Here is a 24,814-nt window from a genome sequence, read left to right as displayed (position 1 = left end):
TCTTATTTTCGCTGATAAGAACACATTTTCTTCATCACCGTGTTGCTCACTCTATGCCTGTCACTCGCAGAGTGTCCCTCTCATTTTGACACTCGAATGACAGGAACACATTCTTCCATCACCGTGTGCCTCACTCTGTCCATACCAGTCTGCACCCTCTCCCAGCGTTCCTCGCACTGTGTTCGTTCAAGTCTGCGCTCCACATAAGCTTCGTCCATAAGCGTCTAAGCTAGGTGTGCTTCGGAGCTTCCATTTAGCCGACAATGAAGCGAAGAGGCAGCCGGTGGCAGCGTCGCAATGCGAGGCAGGGCACGTCGCGGAACGCACTGGACAGGAACCGAGTTAGGTTGAACCGTCGCCAGGGCAACAGGCAGAACCGGGTCCTGTGTCACAGGGTCGGTCGCCACTGTCGAGTGCCCAGTGCCACCGCGTCAGGATGTACCCCTTCTCGCGATGCCTGGAACGGCGACTGCCGCTGCTGCTGTCCTGCTGTTCGCTTGTGTGCCTCCTGTTCACCCAAGGATGTCTTCTGGTCTCAGCGCAAGACATCATCGGTTCGTCTCTTCTTGCACTTGCCGCGTCATCCACTTTGCTTCAGAGCGTATTTCTTGCAAGTTGAGTGAAAGAGCGAGGGTATTTGTGCATGGAAACGGTGGAGAGTTCTGACTACTCTGCATTAGGGGGAAAATGGGAACGACGGTTGCGTCATAGCAGAGTAGAGGCTCAGAGTACGTACGGCACGATTACGCTAGACCTTTTTTACTAGATGCGCATACTTAACAATGAGTGTCCGTGGTGGATAGGGAAATTCTGTGACATCAGCTAGATTGCATTTGCAGAGGCGAACGTTACCTCTACTATAAATCGTAATGGCTAGTTAGATAATCAATAAAGTTCAACTTTGTAGTTATTCATTTTATGTCACGCATCCCAACGGCAGAATTGAAGTCGAGTAGTAATGAAGTATATTTAGCAGATATTCCCTGCGTAGGACAGGTTCGATAAATACTTCCTCAGAAATGTGGCGACATTCACTGGCGTCTCAGTCGACACTCATCAGCGCTGTGGAAAACGATATCAGCCGACGTTTTGTCTGAGTAGATGCTGTCTAGCAAGAAGCCGTGGGTTCGATTCCTAGGCCGCCTCGGCTGCATTCCACTGGGATTTGAAAGCAAGAACGCTCGCGTGGCGAGCTCCGGGCACTGGAATCCCAAGTGGTCAAAATTAATCCAGAGCCTTCCATGGCCCTTGTGCTTTTGGCTACGTTAAAACCCACCGATCAGTCATAATCACTTATTCTGGCTGAGGTCGAAGTACTTGCAATGAATTGTCAAGGCACGGGCCTCTATGTAGCGTACCCGACCAGGGTTGCGATGTAAGCTGGAGTCCGGTGTGTTCGTACAATGTATCCTCTTATGTCCCTGTAGTTATCGCGCTATGACGCGTCTTGACAGTGTACCCGCTGTCTTGTCTATACTCCTCTTATGACACGTGTAGCGTTCATGCCGGCCTAGATAAGCGAAATGTATTAAGCGGGAAGGCGATGATAACGAAATGCTTAAAATGACGACACTTGGGACTACTTTTGGGAAGGGACAAACGGCGAACAAGGAGTCATGTCGCGCATACTACGAAAGTTGTCCTCAAAAGGGTGTGATTTGAAATCCATGCATTAGTCCGTGTATGCGCTAAAGCTTAGGTAAATCTTGCCAGAGGGATGACACTCCCGCTTTTGCAGTTCTGTATACCTAAAGCACAGGGACAGCTTATAATCAATTCCGGAAGCTTTCTGATGGTTACAGAGTTCTTACCAGCGTTATGCCTTTTCTTTATATTATACCTTATGCCTGCCGCGCGCGCTTACTCGCTCAGTCTGAGACTGTACTATAGTTGCCCTTTGTTCTATTTCATTCTTTTTTTCGTTGGTATTCGGCAGCACGTTACAAATTGCACACGATTTATTTTTCGGCCTCTTTCGGGTTCATAAGTTTACGTTCAAGACTCACAATAGGCGTTCGGCTTATAATTTTGGATTAACTTCGCATACTTCAGGTTTCTGTGATGCAGTGAATTCTCAGCCACACAAGAGACCGTGTATTTCGCTCTCCTCTAAATGATTCTGCGACAGGACGCATTCGTCACTGAACTACCGCGGAAAGTAAATAAAGAAGCTTGATTACGCCGCAGGTCTACATACATAAAGGGCACCGTTGAACTGCTTGTAGCAGATATTTCTCTAGGCAGTCACTATTGCATCTTAATTCCTGTAGTTGCACCTATGTTGTTAGCCTTTCAATCCCAATCTTGACGGCGTTCGTACGTCGTGAAGGGCCCATGTTTATATTTAGGACGTTGCCCGTAATCGTAGTTCTCAGCCGCCTCTGTTAAACTCCTTAATTCCTTACTGCATAGGGGAGGCTTGTCGACACAGGCGACACCATTCTTTACGCAGCCATCAGTGAGAAGAAAAAGAATCCGGGGTTTTACGTGCCATACCGTGATCTGATTATGTGTGCGAACTCAGTGTAGTGCGACTTGCCTTCGCTTTGGAAATCTATATGTTCGTTTGTATTGGACAGTTTGCTGTGGGCATTTTGGCCCTAGGACGTAGTTTTTTTTTTTCTTACGGTGCATGCTCATATATTTGAAGTTTGAAGTTTATTTACTACATAAGTACACTGATGCATACAAAGCGATGGGGATGGCAGGATATTAGCTGCATAACCAGCTTGACTAGCCCCTCCTCCCCGCTTGAATGCAGCCGTCGGCACAATGAGTCGAACCCGTGACTTCATTCTCAACAGCAATATATATATATATATATATATATATATATATATATATATATATATATATATATATATATATATATATATATCCGGAATTTCTTAGTAGGGGATTCCGGATTAACTTTGATCACGATTCATTAATGTGCACACAATTCACGATAGAGCAGCGTTTTTGCATTCCGCCCCTATCGCTAATGTGGCTGCCGCCGGAATCGAACCCTTGATCTCGTGCTCAACAGCGCAGCGGCATAGCCACTGGGCTACCGCGGCGAATAGTGCTCAGTGAGCTGTTCAGAATTTTTCACTGATTTATTTATTGCCAAATTCCAAGTGAGTGACCCTTTGGAAGAGAGGCTGTAGTAGGAGCGAGAGGATGCTACGGGTCAATTTTGACCGCATCGACTTCTTGATCGTGCGTGCGTAAATCTAAGTGCACAAGTGGTTCCGCGTTCGGCCTCCACTTGAATGCAGCCGTCTAGACAACGAGTCGAACCCGCGACTTTATTCTCAGCAGCAGTAAGTTAAGACCGCTGAGTCACCGAAGCGGGTTTCACAAATGCGTGACGTCTGCCGTGACGCTCAAGCGAGGCGTGTGCCGAGTTTCAGCAACGCGGATAGAAAACAAGAATCGCTTCTTGCAAAACGAGAATGAAGACGCTGTTTTAGGTCGTCGTCTTTTTTTCCCTTCTTTTTTTCCTGTAATGAACTGAATTCTGAACAGATGCCTCCGAATAAAGTCCCTCTATTAGTCGTCGCCCTGGCGTCAACGTATTCAAATGCATTCGTTAGTGCATCGCAAAAGAGAAAGGTTTCGGAAGCCGGTTTGAAGAATTAGAGCCATACCATTGGCAACCTTGAATGTGAAATTGGCGGGATGTAGGGGTAATGAGCGAAAGATATGCTTTGCATAGCTTACTTAAAGATTCAAAGAGACGAAAAGCCATTGAATTTGCAATATCAAGTGGCCCCTTGGGCTTTACTTCGATAAGTAGTTGTTTTATTTAGTGCTTCCGTCTCGGCCAACCCCTAATTCCTCACTCAGCCAGCTAGCCATATTTGCTATGGCGAATAAAATAAAGGATCGTTTTAGCTTTTTACCATGCATTGCGCGTCACAGAAATCTGCACGGTAAAACAGCAACGGTAAAAATGGAAGCGTCACTGCTTTTTACGATAATAAAATATTAAAGACGGTGCCATAAGTTCAAGCTTTCACAACAAACTTTTGGCTAAAGAATGAACTCTAATTAGCTCTCCGTTAGCACACTATCAGTTAAAAGAATTTGCTTTTGCATTTACCTTTACGCTTAAATTGTCTACCATTTATGTAAATTACATGCCGCTTACTCAGCTATCCTTTGTGTTGTCGCTTTACATGATTGGTATTCGAGCCCGAATACAATACGTCCACACGTACGTAACGGCTAAATCAGAGCGTTCACCGGGTATGAGTACAGCTATAGTCTTAAATGTAATGGGTACGCCTCCCGTGCCCCCCCCCCCCCCAGCACAACGTTATTTCTTGCATAAACCGTAACGTTGAGCTTATAAATGTATATTTATAAATTATAAATAAAAGCTTACGTTGCTTATAAATTAAAATTAGAAACGCTTAATTGATGGCATGCCTTTCCCATTTTTCTGCCGAAGGGACATCGCATTCCGATAATGGCCGTTTGTTCATTTAACAAGGTATAGTAGCTTGAATTCCACCGTACCGAAATTTATTGCACTGCATCACTAGTGCAACCGCTGCTTGACTCAACCATTGCATAATATCGTGCGCAAATACCACGGCGGTCGACCTTTATCAGAAGTAACCAACACTTGCTTATCCTCTCTGCTGTATATTTAAGGCGTTTGGAACGTGTACGTGAGACGCTTCAGATCGCCTTGGATATTCCTAAATATAGCGAGCAAGAATAGTTCTCTTGTACAGGGGTCACAGATTACTTCCGGGAAAAAAATAAACGAAAGCGCCACTCGTATATATCGTGTTTTCAACCTTCCGCATGTCGCCTCACGCACTTTCCATTGTTCACACCAGGATCTTAATCTTTCTAACTGCACCTTGTAAAGAAAAACGACAAACAAAAGAAATAAAAAGTTCAGGGACGATTTAGCGGTAAATGCGAGAGAAAGGCGCTAGCATTAAATCGCACCTTTCTGAGTTTCTGAATCCATGAGTTAAACCATGTTCGCCACATTGCAGAGTTCTCTTCAGGAGCTCACTCGATACACCTCCTGCCCCTCTCACATACATACATACATACATACATACATACATACATACATACATACATACATACATACATACATACATACATACATACATACATACATACATACATACATACATACATACATACATACATACATACATACATACATACATACATACATACATACATACATACATACGTCTCTACCACGTGACCGGCGTCTCACACTTCACACACCACGTTCTCCTACTTTGACACTCCTTATGCTAACGCGTTAAACAAATCATGCAACAAAGTCAGGTTCTCCAGAGTACTCCGTGCACTCAATATTGTTTTCAGCGTTTTCTTTTCTTCTACGCAAGTTGGCGTTTAGCAAGCACCGACTCACTCAACAAGAAGGCGACACGTCGGCGAACGGCGTCGCCTTATTTTCGTATCCTTGTTCCAAGGGCCTCTTCAGTGTCACGATCAGCCAACAAGTCCGACGTCGCGTGTTATCGGCCGCACGTGCTTACATCACAAGTCCTAGAGAATAGCAACGGTAAAAATGGAAGCGTCACTACTTTTTTACGAAAGTAAAACATTGAAGACAGTGCAATTAAGAACTGAGCCAACGCCGGAGACGGCGTCATAGCAAAGTTGGCCGATTCCGGAGGCAGCGTAATAAGCCGTACTTGTGGTGCGGGTCTCCATCTCTTGCCGCGTAGGCGTGCACTTAATCGTTATTCTGCAAAGTGTTTTGCAGAAGATGAACAGTTGTACAGCATCTGCACACTTCTTTTCTAATATGCCTTTCTTTCTTCTTGTTCTCTATTCGCAAAATCATTTAGACATTTGCCTGCTTACTTTTAGTGATCGACGTTTTTTTTGTTATTATTATTCGAAGTGCTAAACGAGTCCTCCGCTGAGCAGGCTTAATCGATCCACCGGAGCCAGGCAGCGCGATGCACGGGCACAGCCGCGGTGCCCTTCAGGTAGCGGCGCGACCTTGACGGCAGCTGCGTCGGAACCCGCGTTCTGCGTGCGTGTGCGCTTTGCAGCGCAAGCGCGGTCGTGCCGGCGGTCATGCTCGGAAGACCGTCGCGGCCATGCTTCGGTCGGCACGCACGACGCGCCGACTGCCAAGCAGCCCGCCGCTGCTTGCCACAACTGCGCACGCGCAGGGGCTCCGGGCTCGGAGACGCAATCTCGGAGATTATAGTCTCTTTATTCCCCCCCCCCCCCCCATTTTTTTTTTCTTTCGTTCCTCCTGTAGCCCAATCGCCGTTTGTGCTTCCATGCGCTCGATGCAGTTGTCGCAGTTCGTGCCGGGAGTCGATCCGCATTCGACAATGAGTAAACGTACATCCACAGCGGGAAAAAAGAAAAGAAATATGACGTTCGAGGATGCGAAAATGAGAGAAAAGAGACTAAAGAGTGTGGAGACCAGGGTTCCCGCACTCAGCCGTTTACCTCAAGAACGACTCCGAGATCGTGCAGAACAACCGAGGTTTACTACCTCTGCCGGCGAGATTAGCCTCGTTTTTGGCGCGAGCACAACACAAGAGAAGAGAACGGACAACGACGTGGCGCACAACTAAAAGACTTTTAAAAAACCACGCAAATGTGCAGTTCCAGAATTCCCTCACCCAGATCACGTATGCACGGAACGCCAGATAAAGATGACAGAGGTTCCAACGGCAAGCGCTATTCAAGTGCCGTTCAAGCGGTTATCTACTTAGCAGACCGGGCTACTGAAGAGCAGACCAATCTAGACCAATAGTCCAAATCTCAGTTCCTGCAGCTAGTCTAGTTCAGCCCAACCGGACGCTTCAGGAGCACGCTGCACAGCTAGCACCATGCATTAAGAAAAACCAGCCCCCCAAACAACGCACATAGAAAACATACAAGACAGGAAAGAGCCTCTTTTCTGTATTTTTGTATGTTTCTTGTGTGCGTGTTCTTGGCTGGTTTTTCTTAGTGCAATGCACCAACTAGCGCAACAACGTGTTTTACTAGTCGTACCATGCAACGCAGCGGTAGTTCCTCCAACGGCCGCCGAGATTCGACCTTGAAGGGAAAGAGATTGATAGCAGCGGATTGACCTAAAGAAATTGATAGGGCTTGATCCGTTACAGGAACAGGTAACGGTACAAGTTTCACATAGAAGATTTTAGAAAGAGAAGAAAAAGTAAGGAGATGTGGACAAAACGCTAGATTGAAAAGCATGTATAGCATACCCGATTAGCTCAAGCAGGATAGATGAATATTTGTAACCGCCCCGTTTCAAAGGGGATGTGAATAAATCATCATCATCAAAAGCCGAGAATCATTCAAGCACAAACAAGAGAAAAAAAGGGGGGGGCGCAGTTGAAGCGAGACGAGTAATGACTTGGTTACTGTGGCCCATAAGATTGATATAGTAATGAATGCCATAAGCACATTCGTGGAACACCTATACGCGAATCTCGCTGATGCGAAGAGGGAAGAGACTATACTGAACTCTTCCCGTATCTTCGTGCCCGCTGCTAGGTATAGTACCTCGCTCTCCACATAGCGCTAACCAACTTAACCCGAGACTGTTTTCAAATAGGTCTGGACTGCGGCCACGTGCGTCGCTGGCGCAGAAAGAAATTGCCGAGCATCGCTGTAGTTTCCCCGCTCGTCGGGTCTACAGTGCAGTTAATAGACTAGTTGGCACGCCTTCGGGTATGCGCACAGCTAGTGCACTTCTCGCCCTTCTCTCTTTCTTTCCGTCGATTCATCTCCTTGGCCCAGCGCAGGGAGCAAACCATATACGCGGCCGGTTGACCTCCCTTCGCTGTCTCGTTTTGTTGTCAGGCTTGTGTCTGGAGCAAGAAATCTGAAGAATAGAATGCAACCATTCTGGCAAAAGAAAACTCCAGTCTGTTAAACAATTCTATTGGTGGCGGAGTACAGTTCAGTTGAAACTCGGAAATAATTATGACATCTAAATGCATTTTTGTTTTTTTGTGGTCAGCAACTGTCCCCGTATTGAGCATTGCACGGCCATCTTTACTGAAGCAATGTTCTTGGGCCCCTGGCCTCACGGCTCGTCAGCCCAAGAAAGCCTCACGTGCTCGTCTACAGCATACCCGAGGGTGACAAACTTTCAAAAGTGCATGGCTGTAGACACCATGCATCTTGTCAAGTGCGCGTTATTTATCTGAACTCCCGTAGTGTCTGTCTCTCTTTCACTCCCTCGTCACGCTCCCCAAGTGCAACGTAGCAAACTAGACAAAGTCTATTTAAACTCCCTGCCTTTCCTCTTAGTGCTGCTCTACAGCCTTTTGCTAATGCACTGTTCTTACTTTTATACTTGATTGGTTATGATTGGTTATACTTGATTGGTCTGCCTCCCCCCCCCCCCCCATTGCGGGCTTAATGGTAAACATCACAAAAAGGTCGAATGTTTCGCACTTAAATCTTAACGTATTTAGGTAAAGCTGTTTTGATTAATTTACTTATTCGTTGATTGGTTTATTGATTGATTCATTTGGATGAGCCTGTGAGAACGTACGACTCGTATGTCATATTTTCTTTTTTGTATTGATCCTGTTATTTTAAAGCAAAAGTTTCTGTGACCCCCCCCCCCCCCCGGACTTTCCTGAACGTGGCTGCTGGATGTTCCTTTCTTGTCGCATAGCCTACATTTAAAAACCAAACAAAAAGAGACAAAAAATTTAATTACATGCTCGATTTTGGAATTGGACCTCGGTCCGCCAGCACGGCAGCCGGATGTTCTAACCATTACGGCGCAATCGCACCTTTTTTCTTTATTGCTGGTTTTGTCAAAACAAAACAGAGTAAAACCGGCTTAAAAAGGTTTCAGTACAACTAAGTCATCAAGCACTTTAATCAAATCACGTGGTCCAGGCAAACACTTTCTATGAAATTTCCACGTACTGAGCGCATATTGACATCAGCTGCCTAACCTGCGTACACGCTTTTCACGAGCTGTGGAGGCCAAAGAGCATAATTTAGTCATAAGGAATTTCCGTGACATCAACCAGCAGAAACATGATGCCGATCTGATCGAGTGGTAGTGGTATCTCTTTTTTGATAGTACTCTGTGAAAGATGGAATAGACGGAAAGATAGGGAGGTATATTCAGTCACACTACTGATATTCATGTTATTGCAAGAGCATACATAATCTAATTTACACTTTTTCCTTGTAATGGACATAGAGACCGTTTTTTTGGAAATTAATTACCATCTGCCATTTATTACACCACTCTGCAATTTTTCCTTGAGCATTGTTAAATTTTACCTGGTCATTAGAGTCTTTTATTTCTTGGTATAGCACGCAGTCATCCGCGAATAGTCGCGTTTCTACGTCAGTTTCACTTAATATGTCTTTAATAAAAAGTAGAAACAACAGCGGGGCTAAAACTGTACCTTGAGGTACTCCTGAAAGAACAGGTACTAACTTGGAGGCATGATGATCGTATTGCACAAATTGATAACGATCAGAGAGGTAATTATAAATCCATCATACCAGTGGTCCTTCGCCAAATATCGCTTTAATTTTAAAGTGTAGTTTAGTATGATAGACTCGGTCAAAATCCTTCGATAGATCCAGGAAAAGGACATCGACTTGTGACTGATTGTCGAGGCTTTGTGCAAAATGATGCATGATTTCTACTAGTTGCGTAGCGGTTGACAAGCCACTACGAAATCCATGTTGGCTTCTGGGGAGTATGTTATTGACTTCGACAAAATTTGTCAGAAATTTCAAAATGATGTGCTCCAGTAATTTGCAGCATGCACATGTCAGTGATATTGGACGATAATGCTGCCGATAAAACATTGCCAGATTTATGCACCGGAATCATTTTCGCTAGTTTCCACTCAGCAGGAAACTCATCGATTGATTTTTGATATATCAGGCAGGGGTATTTACTTATAGGCTCGGCATACCGCTTGAGAAATCATTCCAGGAAAACAAGCTCAATGAAGCTCGATTTAACGAAGTGATGACCACGCTCGGATTATTTGGTTAACTCGGTACGTTCGTAAAATCGAGAAAGGAACTTTTCGTTCCTTCGAAATCTATAATTGTAACGTAGCGACACGCAAAAGCTACCACGGCATCGTATTTGCCGCTAATCCAGCCATCTGTCGCATAAACCGTGCAATAACGAAAGCAACCAGCGCCGCCCCTACCAAGGCGGGGTCGAGTCCGTAGTTCCGTGCATGGGCGTAGCGCGCAGCCTCGTCAGAATAAAGCTAGGGCCTCGACTAGGGCGCCTAGATGTTTTAACGCGTTAGCTTTAGAGCGCACGCTCGAAGAAAAACCCGTCTGTGTCAAAATTGAAAACGAATCACCGCTTTTTAAACTTTTATTTCAGGAAGAAACTTCGTTAAATCGAGTTGGGCCAAGTTAGTTTCGTTAATTCTGGTTGATGACAACATACCTTATAGGTACCTGCCGGGGAACGGAAATTTCTTCGTTAGATTGGGAACTTCGTAAAATCGGGTTTTGTTAGAGTGTTAACTGTATCAGGCTTTTTGGAGAGTACACAAAATGTCGTCCAAGGTACGAACAGAGCTTTTTCGCACAGCCATATTGTCACTGGTAGTGTGTTCATGTGCAAGTTGAAGGATTCTTTTACGTGTGGCTTAACCGGGGACATTTTTTAACTCTCTTTTAAACATTTTGTCCTTGTCCTCCACGATGTGTCAATCGATGTAGAGGTTCTGGAATGAGTGTGTCAGTAAGATATCTCTGTATTTTTTTTTTATTAGAAACGGTGCACCAAGTATGTCATAGAAAATCTGACAGCCAGCATCTCGACAGAGAGCACGAGTTCGTGCATGCGTCCTCTCCGAGCACCGAACATTCCTTCACTGGACTTTACGATACATTCTGGAAGTAATCTGAGCAGTCGCATTTGATCAACTGTCTCCAAAACGATATCTTTTCGGTCTCGAAAAAAAAATAATGCGCGAAACATCTAGTCGCAAAACTAGTGAACGGGTCCAAGTCCACCGCGTTTGACGGAATGGAACAAGTTCGTTCTGCTAGTTCGCTCACTGCTCGATGCCCAAATTAATGCTTCAAGGACCCTGTGCGTCATCTAAATGCTGGAACTCGATGCGCACAATACGTTCATTCCGCACCAAGTTTTGGATACTAGGAGTACATTGCAAATGGATGCTCGCGAAAACATTGATAGATATCTTCCTTGCTGCCCATCTATTTTTATTTTTTACCTTCATCGTCAAGATTGCTTCCGTCCAGTGTGCTTCATTACAATTGCACTTTTTACCCCTATTGTAGGCGGTAATTCCAGCTATGCTTCTACTGTGCCAACGCCAACTAGCTATTCGAGATAATCGCCGCTTGTATCACATTGCATAGCACATGCGCGCGCGCCAGATTCTTTTACACCTTGAACCAGGGACTGAAATGGGCAAGTTTATAGAGGCTGATTAACCGCTTTACGAAAATTTCGCTTCACATATAGGTGCGTTGCATCTACATAATATTTTTTCTTAACCCCTTAATCTTATAGTTCGTCGTCGTCGTGGTTGTTGTTGTTGTTGTTTCCTGGAGTGAGTATTCTTGTATTTCGCTCTCTCGCTATCTCTATTTACGCTCTACGAATGTTAACCTTGGCTCCCTGATTCAGAAATTCATCGATTGCATTCGTTCAGGCCAAATTCACAGCTTGTTCTATTGCTACAGGGGCAGCAGACGGAAGCAGCTGCACAAGAACTGTAGAAAGCTGCTTAGATGGCGACTGCAAAATGTAAGTCGCACCGAAATACAAGAGATCATTTACTCTCTCTCTCTCTCTCTCTCTCTCTCTCTCTCTCTCTCTCTCTCTCTCTCTCTCTGGTGTGTGTGTGTGTGTGTACACAAGCATCGGCACGCTCAAGGAGTATTAGCACTTTTAAGGAACTGCTCAGCGCGAACCAAGAAGCGCATGCAGTTGCGTTTCAGGAGTTTTGTCCGCGTCGTCACAATTTGTTCCTCTCCCAGGCCAAGCACGCAAAGTGTGCCATCGCGTGTAAGACCAAGCACGCGAGAGTCCCATCACAACATTTTGCGACCCGTCAGAGGAGCAACCAAACGGAACTTCCAGATTGTACAGCTTCATGTGCTTCTTCTGCCTTTCTCTTTGCTTTTTTTTCTCTCTTTCTTTCCCTTTTTTTCTCTGTGGTCGTTCTTAAGCTGTCAGGATATACCTTCAGTAACTGTTTCGGCCACATTCAGTTCTACAGAAACGAGCCTAAAGTTCAAGTATAGGAAGACCAACGTCAGTCTACCAGTGCATATGTTCCAACATTAGTTGATAGTGTTTGACTGATCTTTTCACGCCATGGTCGCAGACCCGTTATTGCCGTTAAAGTAGAGGCTAAGACATCCGAACACGACAACACATACCTGAAAAGCAAGCTTGATTTACCCTAAGCCTGTTCCCACAGTAAAAAGAAAGCAGATTAGACCAGACTCGTGAGATACTTTAACACCACCGTTCATGATCACTTGCGTTACCGTGAGGGCATGATGTACGCCGGTATTGGTGTCAATGAACGCTCATATGCGCCTAAGCACCCGCTTGCAACCTGAGTATCGACAGAAGCTTGCTTAAAGAGATTTAAGTTTCCAACTGTTTTTTTTTAACTGTTCATTATACGATTCCACGTTGACTCGCCTGTGTGCGCATTGAGATTGTTATTTCGGACTAAACGAGCCAAGCAACTATATATATAATGACTAAAACTTACGTTGATTACGTTGGCGTGGCAAGCGTAAAACTGTAACCTTCTTTTCCAGAACGATACCGTGCATCAACGGAGCTTGTGATGGACTTGGCCGCTGTATCTGTAAGCCATGCTGGGAAGGTGACTCTTGCGACGAGTTTGGTGAGACGCATTTCGTTCGGTATTTTCTCTGCCTGTGATAGTCTGTAAGGGTAACTTGAGTGCTTAATTTCTTTTTTTCTATCCAGCGTATCATTAAAGCTTGTTTCTTTCTGAGACGATTTTGTGTCGAGTACGTGGTGTACAGCCATTATTTGCTGTCACATGACAAATTTCTCTTTACCTGTGGTGTTCCGTGTTATACGGAAAAGCGTTAATTTAATACCGAGTCTAAAATAGGCAGGTTGCAATACACAACCAGCGTTGATGTTTGCGATCATGTGGGCACCCTACTAGTGACTGATTGGCCGTTTGCTAAAATACTCTAATAATCGTTAGCGGACTGTTTTGTGCCCGCTGCCGGACAAAAGCATCTCCCAGCGGTCTCCAACAACCACTGTCTTGCGTCAGCCAAGGAGGAGGAGGAGAGAAAACACGTTATTTTGACAAGAAATTTGGGATCTCCCATGTCCTCGGGGTCCCCACACGACCCCACTACACTCAAATGTTCATGTTTAGCATATCCATGACGCTGGCAGCTCAACCCCTCCTTATGCCTGCAAAGCTCCTAGTCTCATAACGCCACCAATTCCTCTGCAATCCTCGACTGTCTGGTTCTTTTTTTTTTCTGGGAGGGGGGGGGGGGAGGATGCAATTACATAGAAGCATGCAAACCCGATTCATGTAGATACGCATTCCTTTGGCAAGCCATTTTGTTACTCTGGAAGACCACCGGTTATAAATTCTGCCCATCACGTGACCTGTCAAACGTCACTATACTTCTTAAATTCAGCTAGAAATTCAGCTGGCTGCACTGTAAATTCCGCCATGTTCGAATTTTTAGCCAATCAGAGAGACCGTAGCAGCCCTGTGAGCCAATCAGAGCTGACAAGATGGCGAATTTCATGATTAGCGGTGTTTGTAAACGTTCAGAGTAGCACTCCCTCGCTCTAATTGCACTGAGAAACTATTAATGTCGAAATATAGACCACATATAGACTCCTGCCACGCATGACGCGTGCCTTCACCGCGCGTAACGCCGCCCAGTGGACCTGTACCCGCCGTCGTTTCCGACCCGGTCCGAGGTGGTCGGCATCTCGGAGCCAGATGTCGCCCGGCCCGTGTTCCGCGCCGTGGCCAAGGACCGCGACCTCGAGGACACGTGCGAGGGCCGCGAGCCGTGCGCCTGCGCGGTAAACAGCTACGGCATCGTGGCTGGCAACCGGTACCAGCTCTTCTCAGTGGACAACGTCACCGGCCACGTGACTCTCGAAGACCCACACCACCTGGTCGAGGGCGTCCCGTTCCCTGTCACCTTTGGCGCTTGGTCGCCGGGCAGCTTCGAGAACGACACCGACCCGGACACGACCATGCAGGTGTGCACCGAAGTGTCGTTGTCATTGCTAGTGTTTAAAGAATATAAGAACAAGAACTTATTAGAGTGACGTGCACATTGCAGATGGTGCTTAGAGAACAAAACGGAGAGTGTTTATAAACTCGTTACAACGTGGACAGTTTTATAAAAGCATTTTGGGATCATCATATCGTGCATTAACCGTGCGTTGTGTGTCATCTACAAGAGACCGAGGAGTTGCACCGATGCACTGGGCATGCTTCAAGTGGATATTAATGACACGCAAGGGAGCAGTAAAAACTAGTTTATATTTACAGCCGAACGCTTTCAAAGTAGGAACGTTCACGTACCTAAAATAAAAAATTACCTGAAGGTTGAAACGGTTGCACTCAAGTGAAGGTTGAATAAACTGCCGTTTCAGAGTTGGCTCATCGTAAAAGCCTCGAAGCAGTCCTTCAGTAACCAGCTGTCTGCCCTGCCCACGCACTTCAGCTTCCTCCCAGTAGGTTAAAATGGTCATAAAGATACCGCCTAGGCGGCAAGCACCGATGCCACCAACATGCAGTTTATCTGCGCATATTTTACGACGCAACAGTCGCGCATCGCCGGTTCCAGAGCGATCACTTTGTCGTTTATGTTTCAACACGCTATTTGTGACGGTTTAGAAGAAGGTTGTCTGTTGTTTGGATCGCACCGCTGGCGCGAGTTGTTGTGGTCGCACCGCTGGTGCGATCGGTTGGGAACTCGGCGCTGACGCCCGTGGTTGTACCTGGGTCGCAAGCCCCAAGGGTAGCGTTGGCCTGGCGGCCTGGGGTACAACTGGAAGCATCCGAAGGTCCCGGCAAAGCATGAGTCGACTGGTAACAACAAAACAACTTGTTTATTTTAACATCGCAAAGAGTTGGCGGTCAGGTTGACCGAAGTAGAGAGACGGGAGAGCACTTTACTCAACAGAAGAAATCGGAGCCCTCCTTTTGGCGTCCGGGGGCAGCTGTTTTTATACTCTCGCAGTTGAGGGCAAGAAGGAACCCCTCAATAGACGAGCACGTGAATGTACAATGGGCTAATGGTGACGCACACTGTCGTAGCGCTGCCGGTCGGGCACAATGACTGGAATGAGAGGGTGACCCCTGCTGTCGCATCGCCTGGTTCGGGCACAATGACTGGAAGGAGAGGGTGACCCCTGCTTTCGCATCGCCTGGTTCGGGCACAATGGCACATACACTCACACACGCACATGAAGACACGTGGCATCGGAACATGCCTGGAAACGCCTGGAAACGCCTGGCGGGGATCGTTGCGGCGACGCCGAACGGGCCAAAATGTCTGCCGCCCCGCCGCAGTCGCGCCGGCAAAACCGCGTGTCGCAGGCGAAACGCAACAGACCGCCCCGCCGGGGGAAGGAGATCCCGATGGACAGGGGACTGCATCCGCTGTCCGGAGGGATGTCGCTCGATGATGCTCATAACCGAAGTCGGGCGTCCCTCGACGTTTCTTGAGCGCAGCGCACAGAGAAGGCCTCGTTCTCTCGTTCAGGTTCGCACGGGACACTGCAAAGTGACTTCGGGAGAGTTCACATTTTTGTTCTCGTTCCCGGCAAGCGTTAGAACTACGCTGAAACTCAACCGCTCAGTCAGCAAGCACGGCACAACCCTCACTAAGCCCTGCCAGGCTCTTTCCCCTTTTTATACCACTGCCTAGTTCCTTACAGTAGTCTAGCATCACTCAGAACGCGTCCACAAATTGGAAAATTGCACTAGAAAGCATATCATCACTTTGAAACACTAAACAAAAGCAATAGGTTAAAAAAAATCCTGCCTCAGGAAGAAAAACATCAGTAACAAACAATTTTGAGGCTGATTCCTACGTTAGGGGCTTCGACTTAAGCCATCGGCGTTACCGTTGAGACTCCCCTTTTTGTAACGCACCTCAAAGGAATATTGTTGTAAAGCGAGGCTCCAGCGCAGGAGGCGGCCATTTTTGGGAGAGATGGTCTGCAGCCATTGGAGAGGGCAGTGATCCGTCTCAATGATAAACCTCGAGCCGGCTAGATAGCATGACAATTTCTGAACGGCCCACACGAGACATGCACACTCTTTCTCGGTGGCGCTATACGCCTGCTCACGACTGGTCAGCTTACGACTAGCATACAGGACGGGGTGTTCTACTTCTCCCTTTTCCCGTTGGCACAGTACAACGCCCATGCCTCGCTCACTAGCATCGAACTGAACAATGAACCCTTTTGTATAGTCTGGCGATCGTAGCACAGGCTGGTTTGTTAGGGCACTCTTTAGGGCGCTAAAAGCTCTTTCCTTTGTCTCGTCCCAGACGACTGTTTGAGGCTCTGTTTTTCTTAGAGCATCCGTCAGGGGAGCCGCGATATCAGAGTACCTGGGGATGCACCTCTGATAGTAGCCGGCGACACCTAAGAACGACCGAATATCGGTCTTCGTGCGCGGTTGCGGGAAGTCTCGCACAGCGGCCACCTTTATTTCAGAGGGGCGGCGACGACCCTGACCAATCACGTGACCGAGGTAGACAACCTCGGCCTGTGCTAACTGGCACTTAGGAGCCTTTACTGTCAAGCCCGCTTCGCGCAGGCGGGTTAGCACTGCCCGCAAGTGTGCCATATGCTCAGACCAGGATGCGGAGAATATCGCTACGTCGTCTAGATACGGTAAAGCGAATTCTTGCTGTCCCCGCAACACTTTATCCATGAGGCTTGAAAAACAGTATGGCGCGTTCTTCAAACCAAAATTCAACACTTTAGGACGGAATGTTCCCATTGGTGAAATGAACGCCGCATACCTACTAGCCTCTTCTGTAAGTGGAACCTGCCAATAACCCCTGACAAGATCTAGGGTGGAAAGAAACTGAGCGCTACTAACTTTCTCAAGGCGCTCCTCGATGTTAGGGATCGGATAAATTTGATCTTTAGTGATGGAATTAAGCCTGCGGTAGTCGACGCAAGGACGAGGTTCCTTGCCCGGTACCTCAACTAAAATCAAAGGGGAGGTATAATCACTCTCACCTGCCTCAATAACACCGAGCTGTAGCATTTTCTTTACCTCAGCCTCCATAATATCGCTCTGGCGGGGTGACACCCGATACGCCTTGGATCGTACTGGCTCTGGGGAGGTAAGTTCTATGTCATGAGTAAGGACAGCAGTCCTACCAGGCCTCTCAGAGAACAGACCTTGAAACTCTTGTAATAGCTGGTGTAGTTCGGTTTTCTGCTCAGGCGACAGCGGTGCTTTACTGATAAGGTCACTAATGACTTGACCGGTGTCTTCCCTGTTCGTCACTGAGCCTAGTCCCGGAAGCTCGACCGGAAGCTCTTCAGGAACGTTTACCATCATGCACACCACTGCTTCCCTTTGTCTATAAGGTTTGAGCAGATTACAGTGGTAAACTTGCTGTGCTTTCCGCTTTCCTGGCAGACTTACCACGTAGTTAACGTCCGACAGTTTCTGAACAATTCGTGCGGGGCCCTCCCACTGCACGTCTAGTTTGTTGTTTAGCGATGTGCGCAATATCATGACCTCATCGCCCACCTCAAAACGACGGGCCCTGGCGGTCCGATCATAATAAACCTTGGCCCTCTGCTGGGCCTTTGCCATTGCTTCACCTGACAACTCCTGTGCCCTTCTTAAGCGTTCGAGGAGCTTAAGCACGTATTCCACCACGACTGGGTCGTCGCCCCTGCCTTCCCATGATTCTCGAAGCATGCGAAGCGGAGACCGAAGCGAGCGACCGTACACCAGTTCAGCTGGCGAAAACCCCGTAGCCGCATGCGGCGCGGTCCTTAAAGCAAACATCACCCCAGGCAGACACAGCTCCCAGTCAGTTCGATGTTCAAAACACAACGCTCTCAACACGCGCTTCATGACGGAGTGGAGCTTCTCAACGGAATTCGACTGTGGGTGGTACACTGAGCTGTGTAGCAGCTTTACCCCACACCTTTCGAGAAAAGTTGTCGTCAAAGCGCTAGTAAACACTGTGCCCTGATCTGATTGGATTTCCGCAGGAAAACCAACTCGCGCAAATATGGACAGTAGTGCATTGACTATCTCAACTGAGCTGAGTTCTTTAAGCGGCACTGCTTCAGGGAACTTTGTCGCTGGGCAGATCACAGTCAAAATGTGTCTGTACCCCGTGGCTGTTACCGGCAGAGGTCCCACTGTATCAATAACGAGCCGTCTAAAAGGCTCCGTAATGATAGGTACCAATTTCAACGGCGCCCTCGATTTGTCCCCTGGTTTGCCCACCCGCTGACAGGTGTCACATGACCTCACGAAGTGGTCTGCGTCCCGAAAACACCCTGGCCAATAGTACTCTTGCAAGAGACGGTCCTTAGTTTTCTTAACTCCTAGGTGTCCGGACCACGAACCCCCGTGTGACAAGCGCAACAGATCCTGACGATAGCATTGAGGCACGATCAGCTGATCGAACTCCACTCCTCGGCGGTCTAGATACTTCCGGTACAGGACTCCACCTCTTTCCACAAAACGCGCAGTTTTCCTGGCGATACCTTCTTTGACATTGCAGCGTATGTTTTCTAGGCTACCATCCTTCTTTTGCTCGGCTATCAAAGCCGACCGGCTGACTTTTAGCAACCTATCAAGTCCGTCTGACGTAGGCGCGATGAGCAAATCAGTAGATAGCTCTTCTAACTTTCCCGTGTCGGGCGTTTCCTCTCCAGTATCTGGCGCCTTTAACGTTACAGACTCAAGTTTATTCAGTTCGGGCGTGCTCTGAATATCAGCTTGCTGCGCCTCTGACCCTTTTTCGTTGTTTGATAACGTCGGCCCCGCAACTACCGCCTTTGCAGCGAGCTCCCGAACCTTCGATCTGGTTAAGGCCTGAACACTAGCTTCACCAAACAAAAGCCCCTTCTCGCGCAGGAGGTGATCGGACCTGTTTGAAAATAGGTACGGGTACTGGGGGGGCAGCATAGATGACACTGCCGCCTCCGTCTCAAGCGCTCCGAAAGGTCCTTCAATAAGCACTTTTGCTACCGGCAGACACACGCTATGAGCTTCCACGGCTTGCTTGATCCACGCGCACTCGCCCGTGAACATATGGGGTTCTACGTAAGACGGGTGAACTACATCCATCGTAGCTGCGGAATCGCGAAGCACTCGGCACTCTTTCCCGTTCACGAGGAGGTCTCGCATGTAAGGCTCGAGAAGCTTCATGTTCTCGTCAGTGCTGCCTAATGAAAAAAACACAACTTTTGGTGTTGTTTCCGGACACTGCGCCGAAAAGTGACCCGGCTTCTGGCACGTATAACAAACGCGCGCTCGCCTCATCTCGAACCGCTTTCTGCGTTTGGCTGCCGCCGTCTCTTTACGTTTGGTCGGACTGCTTTCACTCGCATCCTCACTACGCGTGTCCCCCTTTAATCTCATGGGCGTGAACTTCGGCCTCTCAAACTTCGAGCCAAATTCACCCTTTTGACCGTCCTTAGCTCCGCGAGCCCGACGCGTCACAAACTCCTCGGCTAGCTCAGCGGCTTTAGCTACCGTACAAACGTCTGGCCTATCCAAGACCCAGTATCGCACGTTCTCCGGTAACCGACTATAAAACTGTTCTAGCCCGAAGCACTGCAGAACTTTATCGTGGTCACCAAACGCTTTCTCTTCTTTGAGCCACTCCTGCATGTTTGACATAAGCCTATACGCAAACTCTGTATATGACTCACTTTTGCCTTTCTCATTTTCCCGAAACTTCCGACGGAACGCCTCCGCAGACAGCCGGTACTTTTTTAGAAGACTCGATTTCACTGTGTCGAAATCCTCTGCCTCCTGTCTATCCAAGCGAGCGACTACGTCGGCCGCCTCGCCGGGTAACAAAGTGAGCAAGCGCTGTGGCCACGTTTCCCGAGAGAACCCCTGCTTCTTGCACGTTCGCTCAAAGTTAACCAGGAACAAACCAATGTCCTCTCCAAGCTTAAACGGCCGCATCAGGTCAGTCATTTTGAACAATACGCGTTCTCCTGCACCGTGTGCCTGACTTCCATTACGAGCGCGTTCCATCTCTATCTCGAGACGCTTCATTTCCAAAGCGTGTTGACGGTCACGCTCTTCTTTTTTTTCTTGTTGCTCTCGCTCTTTCTGTTCTTTACTTTCGCGCTCTTCTTTTTCTTTTTGCTCTTTAAGTTCGCGCTCCTGTCTTTTTGCAGTCTCCCTCTCTTCAATGGTCTCAAGGCATTCCGACAGCTCGTCATCCTCAGCCTCTAACTCAAGAATAGCCTTTATCAGTTCTGGTTTTCTGAGTTTGTCCGAGACATCCAGACCCAACTCTCTTGCAAGCTCCAACAATTTCGGTTTGCGCAACGACTTCAAATCCATGGCTGCTCTGAATGCTGCTTTCTCTACTGCTTACTATTGTCTTGCCGCAAACTAACCCGGCAGCAACGACAACCACAATTACCAGCTCTGTTTCTGACACTAACAAAAGCCTGGCAAAGCTCAGAAGAAGAAAGTCCCGCACTCACCAAACCTCGCAGGCAGGAATTCCGCGCAGTCGTTCCGCTGCAGGCAACCAGTCGTCACACAGGGCTCGTTGCACTGCTCCCGGATCGTCGTTGAGCTGCTCAGCATGCAGTCAACTGCATCTCTTCGCTGCTGGCCTCCGTTGTCGCGATCTCACCGCTGGCAGACAGTTGTTTGGAGTCGGAGGCGATCTCACCGCTGCCAACCAGATGTTTGGATCGCACCGCTGGCGCGAGTTGTTGTGGTCGCACCGCTGGTGCGATCGGTTGGGAACTCGGCGCTGACGCCCGTGGTTGTACCTGGGTCGCAAGCCCCAAGGGTAGCGTTGGCCTGGCGGCCTGGGGTACAACTGGAAGCATCCGAAGGTCCCGGCAAAGCATGAGTCGACTGGTAACAACAAAACAACTTGTTTATTTTAACATCGCAAAGAGTTGGCGGTCAGGTTGACCGAAGTAGAGAGACGGGAGAGCACTTTACTCAACAGAAGAAATCGGAGCCCTCCTTTTGGCGTCCGGGGGCAGCTGTTTTTATACTCTCGCAGTTGAGGGCAAGAAGGAACCCCTCAATAGACGAGCACGTGAATGTACAATGGGCTAATGGTGACGCACACTGTCGTAGCGCTGCCGGTCGGGCACAATGACTGGAATGAGAGGGTGACCCCTGCTGTCGCATCGCCTGGTTCGGGCACAATGACTGGAAGGAGAGGGTGACCCCTGCTTTCGCATCGCCTGGTTCGGGCACAATGGCACATACACTCACACACGCACATGAAGACACGTGGCATCGGAACATGCCTGGAAACGCCTGGAAACGCCTGGCGGGGATCGTTGCGGCGACGCCGAACGGGCCAAAATGTCTGCCGCCCCGCCGCAGTCGCGCCGGCAAAACCGCGTGTCGCAGGCGAAACGCAACACTGTGCACATGGCTTCAGAGGCATCCGTTCTCTAGCGTAATGTGCAGAAGTATCCTAGTTCGACTAGTCTTTGTAAAAGTATATTAATGATAGTTTGCCAGCTTTAGCTGCAGTGACACAGGAGAGGACAGTACTAAAGTGGCAATAACTGCAAGCGGCCTGCAGCAATGCTGGCGTTAGGATTACCGGATCGGCGGTGGTTTATGTCGTAAATAATGTCACGATAGGGGCTGTTTAAGGTACAGTTTGGATCACGCTTAACGGGAACGCCTAAGTGACAATAAAACCAACACAGCAACAATATTTCTTCAAAATTATCGCATAAAGATGTAGTTAATGTGATGCGTCAGAGATATATGTGTTTTAACGACATATAGTCTATGGGCATTTGTGTTACGCCTCATGTTGTAATCGATAGATGGAATGCTAACTAGATGTCTCCGTCAAGGCAGGATCATACTTTGTGTCTTCAAAATATGAATACAGTAAACATTGCTTTCTTTCTTTTTTGTGTGTGTTCGAGCATCTAAACGTGGCTTCGGAGCTAAGAAATTATGCTAATTACCATCTGATTGCAGCCGCGCTCTTAATCTGCTTAGCCACTGCCGAGAGTTCGCCATTCAAAATTCAGTTTGTTTGCTTGGCTATATTGAATAACGCTAGAGGTGTGTGGTAAAGCTAATTAAAACCAGGTGCGCGCTGTCGCTTTAAATATAACTGATGTAGGCCAAATTTATGCTGATAACAAGCTTGCTCATGGCGCTCAGTGGTAGCTAAAGTGACAATCTCTTTAGACAAAATCTTTCGTGCTAAGTTTATTGCACTTCGTCGATTCCACGTCTCAGGTGACCTTCTACCTGGACACAGCCGAGGACCACGAGGAACACAGCCACGCGCTGACTGGCGACATTGACAGGGCTCGCCATTTTCACAACCGCACTAAACGCCAGGTGGGGGCTCACCACCAATGAACTACTTACGGTAGTTTCGTTCCCGGCTCCTGCTTATATTAAATAAGCGGATACGTCCGCGTCACGGCATCATTGTGAGGGTAGTAAATAGTCGACGAGTTTGTTTCCGTGATGACGTCGTGTGCAGCTGCCAAACCCTAATTTGTTCATTCATCACCTATAGCTTTGTTTTAAATCATCACTCTGTTTAGCCATGTGAAAATGCATTTTAAAACATGTCACGTCATTTGAGTCTCCTCGTTGATAATCAGCAGTTATCAAAGAGACGGTGACAAAAGTTGCCGTGTTCATTAAATCATTAAACAAACCGAGTAAATCAATATCGCAGGCAAAAGTCTAACGTGGTGAAACGAACTCGAGAATTCAATTGCGCGGTACGTCAGACGGTACAAAATCGCACCCAAAACACATACGTATACTATATACACGCCACGAGTGACGGCTGCCGTACGGTCGCACAGGCGCCGCCTTCGTCGACGGACTCGGAAAATTACCGGACCGACTTCAAGCTGAACATCGTGAGCGGCGACCCGGCCTCCATGGAGCTGGGCCGCGTGCTCGAGTACGAGCTGCAGATCACCGTGCCGCCCACCGAGAGGCTGGACCTCCTCGTCGACATCTTCACCAAGGACGTGATCGCGGAGAACTACGTGCCGCCGCTGGCCATCTTCGACGTGAAGACGGACCTGCCGCCCGAGATGACCTTCAGTGTCGGGGAGCCCGAGCCCAAGATGATCCTCAGTGAGTCCCTGAGGAACGTGGTGAGTGTCGCGGCCTGTCAGCGATTGGAGATAGCAAGTTCCTCCTCGCTCTATAGCCAACATATTATTTCTAAAACAGAACAGGTCTTTCTTAAAGCACTGCTTGCGGTGGGTAGCCCGAGTCCAACTCGTCCAGTGGATCACTCCGAAATGCGTGCATTGCTGTCTCGATGGATCTGAATATTCAGTCGCGAAAATAACAAATTTTGAGAACATGCTGTAAGTCCGGAATTGAATCAGGGCAGAAATCAAGTCACGTGCGTTTACCAGAAAGTCTCGCCACTAATTTGCACCCACAATGGGCTGAAAAGTACCTAGGCGTTCCAGTAAATCCCCCTTCTCCACACACACAAGAAAGCTTAAATAACAGCAAACGTCCCTCACTGCGGGGCACACTTAAGCGGGACGTCATGCCCGTGATAAACTTAGACTTTCGCTTTTATCATTTGCTTGGCCGAAGCATTTTCCAACGGCTGCTCGATTAATGGCGAACGTCATCACTTCCCAGTACGACCGGGTGGTGGTAGAATTCGGCAACATCGTCAATCCGGACACCAGCAGGAACATCCTCGTCCGCTTCTCAGTGACCGCCGTGCGAACACGAATGACGTCTAAGACTCACTACGTCACCGTCGGCGCCGAGTTCGACTTCGAGACGTACGTCTGGGTCGGCCAAACAGAAGTCACCGTTAACCCGCCCAAAGCGGTGAGTGCACCTTTTGTGATGCTATGAAGCACTTTTCATTTTGTAAATTCCCTATCTTTCACAATAAGCAATTCCTTACGTCTGCATCCCAAGCTGCACTTGTACAACCCATGGCGCTGAAGTAGAAAATGCTGGATTGATTTAGACTACATACAGTTTTTCAGCGGGCATTTGTATTCTGTTTATCTCTGTTTTGTCATAAATAAATTGCTGTGGAAAAGTTGACACAGAGAATGCCTTTTGGGCTACTTCATTTTTATCTGTTTTAAACACACACACAATGAGTACTAATGGCTCAATGGTGGCTCATGGCAGAACGAGGACGAGAAGAAGCTGGAGGTCGATGTGAGTGGGCCGAACGAGATCGCGCTGGACAGCGCAGGCATCTACACCGTCGACATGTACCTCAAGATGCGCTCGGACCGAGTAACCATCTCCGTCACGGGACCCACCGACCTCGAGGACCTGCTCGCTGTCGGAAACCTTGGGGTCTCCAGTGAGTGTCCACTTAAATCACGAGCCTCTTGCGAGGCAAAATACGCGCGTTCTTTCACTATGTCGGACGTGGAGCTCTTTTGTACGCTTGTGCACGTCGTCCTACTTTTACGGTAGGCGGCAAAAGTGGCAAATGTAGAAATTGGCTGAATGTGTCAGTTTGCTACTGAAACATTCCATATGCATTCCAGTAATTCCGTATAGCTCTTATGGAACGTTTAAGGAATTCATAC

At 48.0% G+C, this 24,814-nt stretch overlaps 1 protein-coding gene across 1 annotated transcript in view; it reads left to right on the top strand.

Annotated features, from left to right (window-relative positions):
- Positions 1-390: 390 nt before the first annotated feature.
- LOC142585812 (uncharacterized) overlaps positions 391-24,814 on the top strand; it is a 50,615-nt gene continuing 26,191 nt past the window's right edge. The window contains exons 1-8 of the mRNA XM_075696830.1: positions 391-554; positions 11,704-11,767; positions 12,799-12,887; positions 13,932-14,260; positions 22,494-22,598; positions 23,081-23,380; positions 23,889-24,086; positions 24,402-24,582. Of these exons, the coding sequence (XP_075552945.1) occupies positions 437-554; positions 11,704-11,767; positions 12,799-12,887; positions 13,932-14,260; positions 22,494-22,598; positions 23,081-23,380; positions 23,889-24,086; positions 24,402-24,582 (1,384 nt within the window). The 5' untranslated portion in view covers positions 391-436. The remainder of the gene's footprint in view (positions 555-11,703; positions 11,768-12,798; positions 12,888-13,931; positions 14,261-22,493; positions 22,599-23,080; positions 23,381-23,888; positions 24,087-24,401; positions 24,583-24,814) is intronic.

This window comes from Dermacentor variabilis, chromosome 6 (genome assembly GCF_050947875.1).
Source record: "Dermacentor variabilis isolate Ectoservices chromosome 6, ASM5094787v1, whole genome shotgun sequence".
NCBI lineage: Eukaryota > Metazoa > Arthropoda > Arachnida > Ixodida > Ixodidae > Dermacentor > Dermacentor variabilis.
Note: the sequence above shows the minus strand (reverse complement) of the source record. Positions and strands in the feature narration are given on the sequence as shown.